General features: G+C 52.2%; 1 protein-coding gene across 2 annotated transcripts; it reads left to right on the top strand.

Annotated features, from left to right (window-relative positions):
- Positions 1–1,322: 1,322 nt before the first annotated feature.
- Positions 1,323–6,426, top strand: Ubxn6 (UBX domain protein 6). Of its 2 annotated transcripts, none has more exons than NM_001399141.1 (11): positions 1,323–1,510; positions 2,729–2,892; positions 3,168–3,232; positions 3,396–3,524; positions 3,848–3,945; positions 4,106–4,181; positions 4,877–4,961; positions 5,040–5,256; positions 5,331–5,461; positions 5,537–5,685; positions 5,950–6,426. In NM_001399141.1, exons 1-11 carry the CDS (start codon positions 1,428–1,430, stop codon positions 6,076–6,078), a joined length of 1,326 nt encoding a protein of 441 aa, NP_001386070.1. In that variant the 5' UTR covers positions 1,323–1,427; the 3' UTR covers positions 6,079–6,426. The 2 variants fall into 2 exon arrangements, with proteins under 2 accessions (NP_001386070.1, NP_001386069.1); NM_001399140.1 differs by having other exon boundaries at positions 3,809–3,945.
- Positions 6,427–6,562: the final 136 nt, after the last annotated feature.

Genomic DNA, 6,562 nt, shown 5'->3' with positions numbered 1-6,562 from the left:
AGCTCCTCCTTTGTTCTCTGCCTGCCTCCCCATTGACATATATATTGGGGAACTTGGTGGTGCACACCTAATCTCGGTACTCAGGAGGTAGAGACAGATAGGTAGATCTCTGTGAGTTCAAGGCCATCTTGGTCTCCATAGTCAAACTCTGACTCCATATATCTACAATCTCTCTTTCCCTTCCTTTTCCAGGCAGGTTTCTTTTTGTAGTCCTGGCTGTCCTGGAACTCAATCTATAGACCAGGTTCTGCCTGCCTCTACCTCCTGAGTGATGGGATTAAAGGAATGTGCCACCAATGCCTGGCTCAATTTTTTTCCCAAAGGACTAAAACATCATGTCCCAAAACATTTACTGAGCACTTCCTGACTGCCTTCCTTATGGTGCTCCACTCCTCTCACTGTAGCTCTTGGAAACCAGTCTTCCACAGTTCTCATCAAATGCCTCCCCTGCTCCCCTTCAGCTATGGGGCTTGGAAGTCACCAGGGCTTCTGTCCTTCAGCTTGGTGCATCTTGGGTCTAATGGTTGGAAAAAATAGTAAGATTACTAACAGCCTGGGTAGCCCCCAAAGCTGCTGCATCCCTGACAATTTCACACCAGCACAGATGAAAACTTGTCCATAGTCCAGCAAGACCAAAATGCAATGTGCAATTAGGGCAGAATTACATGCACAGAGGCAGGAGGTGATGGAGAGAGCTCCTGGAATCTCAGGTGAGCATCCGATGCCCCTTCCTAATGAATGACCATCAATAGTGAAGTATATGATTTGGGGGCGTCTCTTGCACAGACACAGTGGCCCTGATGTAGATGATGGCTGTTTTTCACATGAACAATAGTGCTCTACTATGCCCGTGTCCAAAGCATCCATCTTTTTGTTGAGTGTACACACCACATGAGATGGAAGTGTTGCAGGAGAATAAACTCAGCTTTGTGCATGCTGAGAAAGCTCTGTACCAACTGTGGTCCTGTGGGACTGTATTGTAGTCCAGGCCAACTTTGACCATGCCTGCACCAATCTCTGTCGGCTCCTTTCTGGCTTGTCCCTCCCAGAGCGGATTTCAGGCTCCTGCACAGCATATCCATATTAATTTTCTCTGTAGTACAGGCTAGCCTCGAAAGCCTGACATCAACCCAGGTTCCAGTAGCTCTGGAGACACTTCAGGGCTGTTCGGTGTCTGGATGCTCTCTTGCCCCCCCCCCCCCCCCGGCGGTTGCCGCGGTCCTGAGGGAGAGCCTGTCGTCCTGGCAACGGCGTCCGCAGACAGGAAGATGGCGCCCCGCCCGCGAGGTGCCGCAAGGCGATTGTCACGTGTGCCGGGCGGGACTTCCGTCGCCGAGATATTTTCTTTCCGGTGGTTGGCCGCCTGCTCCTCACCCACCCGGGCCCTGCGCCCTCCGCCCCGCGGCCCACGCCGCCGGGCCGCCGCCATGAAGAAGTTCTTCCAGGAGATCAAGGCTGACATCAAGTTCAAAAGCGCGGGGCCCGGCCAGAAGCTTACGGACTCCGCAGGGTGTGTGACGCTGGTTGGGCGACGGAAAAGGGCGAGGGCCAGGCAGGGCCTTCCGCTGGGTGTCAGGGATCTCTCCAAGCTATACAGAGCCGGAGCAGATGAGAGGGCGGGATGTGGAGATGGGCGGGGCCGAAGAGTGTAAATCAGGAGGGCGGAGCCTAAGAGGAGGGCGGGGCGTTGTAGCTGCGGTGGGCGTGGCAGAAAGGGAGGGCAGTGGGTGGCCTAGAGCGGGTGGGCGGGGCATTACGGATAGGCGGACCCGATGGGCGGTGGTGTCCAAGCCGCGTTGTTTAAGGCCATAAGACTCCTAGTCCTGGGTACAGCTACAAATAGTGGGACAACTTCCATGATGAGGAAAATGGAGGTTCAAAGGATCCTTAGGCCAGGAGCTGGTACTGGAAGGGATAATGTCTGGAGGTACAATGTCTATGATCTGTGCACCTCTGTAAAAGTAAATTTCACTTTTATTTCCTCAGATGAAGTGATGAGATGAGAGTTGTGTGATTACACTGCTTGGGCTGAGCCCAGAGCATTTCCTCCCATGTTCTAACAACTATCCCAGGAGGCTTCTAGCACAGTATAATTTACCAAGCTGACTAATTCAATCTGGCTTCTCTCAACTTCTCACTGAATTGCTCTGCTTGGGCTCAAACTAAGTCTGGCAATCTCTTCTAATCTTCTGGTTCCTTCTCATTCTCTAGCAGCAACCTACCTCCAAACTGTACTGACTGAACTGCTTCAACTCACTCTCTGTGCTGCCTCTTAAGTCCTCTCTTTCCTGTCCTCAGACTGACTCATTCTGTCAAATCTTTCTCTTGATTTGTCATTTTGTCTGCCCCTCAGGTAGATTCTACTTTTTTTTTTAAATGCATTTTCTTTAATCTTTTTTTTTCTTTTTTTTTTTCGGAGCTGGGGACCGAACCCAGGGCCTTGCGCTCGCTAGGCAAGCGCTCTACCGCTGAGCTAAATCCCCAACCCCTAGATTCTACTTTCAAACATGACTTCTTCCTTCTACAAACTAACCTTACCTACACTGTTAGGGATTAAAGATACATACTAAGGGCCTGTCTGTATTCTAGCCAGAGATCAAAGATTTGTAGCATGTCTGCATTCCTCCTACATATCATCAGATGTGATCCCTTGCCAGAGTGACCATGTTTCTTGATTAAAATTCCTCTATACACCTTTTTGCATATTTGGGTCTCCATGTCTGTCCAGGGAGAAGACCTCCAAAGGAAAGTCACCACAGCTGGCCCTCCGGCAGCCCCGTCAGGGCCCCACTGATGAGGCACAGATGGCTGCCGCTGCTGCCCTGGCCCGGCTGGAACAGAAGCAACCCCGAGCCCGGGGCCCTACATCTCAGGACTCCATTCGGAACCAGGGTGAGTTCTGCTCTAGGTGGAACCTGGGGTAGGCTGAAAAGGGTCCACAGAGGGTGGCTGTGGGTCCCATGTGGAAGGAGACACCATTGGTTCTTGCTTGGAGACCTGGAGAAGACAGAGACTAGACTTTACTTCCTGGAGCATTGGCAGGGAGGGTTGCTAGCTCTCGGACACACCTCACACACCCCACTCCTTGGAGGATGATGGGTATGGCTGAGCCTCTGGGTTATGGCTGGAGTCCTTACTCTGTTCATATTACACCTTCCTACACTCAGTGAGAAAGGAACTTCAGGCCGAAGCCACCTCCAGCAACAATCCAGGAGCTCCTGGGACCAACTCGGTAAGGATCTGCTGGGGACTGCCCAATGTTCTGGGCCAGTATGGAAGCAGCTGAAGCCTAGGAAGGGAGAGCTTTATACATATGAGCCATACCTGTGGTAGTGTGGATGAGAGCTATGGGCCTATATGTCCAGCTATAAGAGCCTCTTGTCTTCTATCTTCAGGTACCTGAGACCAAAGATGAAATCTCTCCCCATTTGGCAGTGCCTGGTGTGTTCTTCATCTGTCCGCTCACAGGTGTCACCCTGAGGAGGGACCAGCGGGATGCCCACATCAAGCAGGCCATCCTGTCAGTAAGTGGCCTATGCCCTAGCTACTGGACGCATTTCCATCAAGCCTGGTGTCTTATTCACTATTCTGCTATTACAATGAAGAGAAACCATGGTCAAGGCAGTTCTTACAAAAGAAAGTATTTAATTGGAGCTAGCTTAGTTTCAGGGGGTTAGTCTGTTGTGGCTACCTTGGCCTTAGCTTCACCCAGCACCTGGGAGTTGAACGACTGGCAGTCATGGGGACCTCAGCCAGGTGCTATGGTTCTGACATGGCTGCAGTTGCTGTCTCTCTTCCCATTCCTCAGCAGTTTTATGGGGTCCTCAGCATGCCTCTTCTCCCCCAGCACTTTTCCACAGACCCTGTGGCTGCCTCCATCATGAAGATACATACATTCAATAGAGACCGGGATCGAGTGAAGCTGGGTGTGGATACCATCGCCAAGTGAGTGAGCCTGTTTACCCAAGAGATCTGAGCACTGAGGCGGCTATGGTGTAGGCTCCGTGTGCTTTGTGCACCAGGCTCAGCCTGGCTATGTGAGGATCTGAGTGTAAAAACAGTGAAGTAAGGTCCCCTGGGTTACTCTCTCCCTTCTCCCTCCCAGGTACCTGGACAATATCCATTTGCATCCAGAGGAAGAAAAGTACCAGAAAATCAAACTGCAGAACAAGGTGTTCCAGGTAGCTGCAATGGCTGTCCTCGGGTCACTGGGCATGGGGTGGGTGTAATGCAGTGTTGCTTGGATTTTTGTGGTTTACTTTGGTTGTTGTTGAGACCAGGTCTCACTATGTAGTCCAACCTGACCCAGTACTGGGAGTCAGCTGAGTTGTGACCCAGCTTCCAAAGTGCTAAGACACAGGCACGGAACTCATTACCCATCTTTCTTTTCCTACTTGAATTTACAGGTGGGTGCGTGAGCCACGGCTTGTGTGGAGGAAAGGAAACCTGGGGAGTAGGCTCTCCTTCCATCACGTGGGTCCTGGAACAGGCATCACACTTGGTGGCACACCTTTACTTACCTAACCGTTTTACCAGCCCTGTTCTTCAAATTTTTTGAGTAAAGGATCTTGACCTTCAAGACCACATGTTGTGTCTATGATTGAAACTCACTGGAATTGGAGACCTGGCTCCCTGGAGTGGCCTCTCTTTAATTTGAATATTTTTGGGAAGTCACCCTCCACCTTTATCCTACAAATGCAGACATGAGCCTTGTGGGTGCAGCCTCCCAACCACAAAACCATTATGGGAGGACACCATTCCCAGAACCATTCACCTTCATCCTGTTGAAGACCAATGGGTGCCAGTGGGGGATGCTTGGCATCAACCTCAGTGGTGGTGGGCCCTGTTCCTGTGACCTGTGTGTCCTCATCCCCAGGAACGAATCAACTGCCTCGAGGGAAGCCACGAGTTCTTTGAAGCCATTGGCTTCAAGAAGGTGACCCTACCTGTGCCAGATCAAGGTGAGAAGGCAGCCAGGCAGGTAGGGAAGGGGCAAGGGTGGCACGCGGGACCTGGAGACAGCTGTGACGCCTTTTCAGAGGGTCAGGAGTTCTACGTCCTGGGTGAGGATGCGCGGGCGCAGCCGCAGAACTTGGAGCGGCACAAGCAGCAACTGTTGGGCGCAGAGCCTGTGCGGGCCACTCTGGATCGGCAGCTCCGAGTCTTCCGCCCCTCAGCCCTGGCCTCACATTTTGAGCTCCCCTCAGATTTCTTTAGCCTCACAGCTGAGGAGGTGAAGCGTGAGCAAAGGCTCAGGTAGGCCCATATGAAGAGGGGGCAGTTAGTGGGACGATAGCTTGGGCGGCCTGACTATGCCCTTCCCCACACAGAACAGAAGCGGTAGAACGGCTGAGTTCACTCAGGACCAAAGCCATGCGAGAGAAGGAGGAGCAGCGGGAGCTGCGCAAGTATACCTATGCCCTTCTGCGTGTGCGCCTGCCGGATGGCTGTCTACTGCAAGGTGCATGACTACCCTAGCCTAGGGTGGGTAGAGATCTGGCCATACCACCTCTAGTTCATGCCCTGTGCCCTGCAGGGACCTTCTATGCCCGGGAGAAGCTATCTGTGCTCTTCCAGTTTGTGCGAGAGGCGCTACAGAACGACTGGCTGCCCTTTGAACTGAGGGCCTCGGGTGGGCAGAAGCTGGAGGAGAACGAGGCCCTGGCCCTGAATGAATGCGGGCTGGTGAGCTGGGGCTGTGCTCATGGGATCACTCCCTTAGAAAGGCCCCTGGCAGGGTCCAGCATTTTGGACTGAATTCCGGCTGTCAGGGTTATTTGTGGAGGTGCTGTCACCTTTGGTTTCTGTGCCTCGGTTTTCATCCTGTAAGATGGGGAGGATACCTTTAAAGAGCTAACTGAAGGGATTTGTATGGTGGTGAAGGTGGGATGGGGACAGGTCATCATAGGAAGTATTACATCCCAGGTGACATTCTGCCTTCCCTTGCAGGTACCCTCTGCCCTGCTGACCTTCTCCTGGGATGCTTCAGTGTTGGAGGATATAAGGGCAGCAGGAGCTGAGCCAGCAAAATCTGTCTTGAGGCCTGAGCTGCTTGCAGCCATTGAGCAACTCTCCTGAATAAATGCAGTCTTGGCCCATTGTGGCTCCAGTTTCATGCTGTTCCCAAACCCGTTCCTTTCCCTTTGAGCCCCCAGCAATAGGAGAGGCACTAGTAGTAGGGTTTGGAACAAGATCCCATCTCGGGAGCTGAGTTCTCTGTGGGCTGCAAGGGAAAGGCTTGTACTTGCCTGAGGTATGTGGAGCCTTGTGCCATCTTGGAGTGCATTACAGGTGGGATGGACACCTCTGTGCAGAATAGGTGTATAGTACGGGCATGAGTCTCACAGGTGTGGATAGAGGTGGCCAGCAGGATGGAGCTATAATTCCTAAGTTATACACCCTAAATAAACCGGCTATTTAAACTCAGCCTCCAGTGTTTCATCAGAGCCACAGCACCATGGCTATTGAAAGGCTGGCAGAATAAATCCTGTCCTACAAGTCAACCAACCAACTCTAGGTTTAGTATCATTCTGAGTCCCCTGGGTGTTCCTTTCCTACCTGT

This window comes from Rattus norvegicus, chromosome 9, assembly GCF_021556685.1.
Source record: "Rattus norvegicus strain SHRSP/BbbUtx chromosome 9, alternate assembly SHRSP_T2T, whole genome shotgun sequence".
NCBI classification, from domain to species: domain Eukaryota; kingdom Metazoa; phylum Chordata; class Mammalia; order Rodentia; family Muridae; genus Rattus; species Rattus norvegicus.
This window is presented reverse-complemented; position numbering and strand designations above follow the sequence as displayed.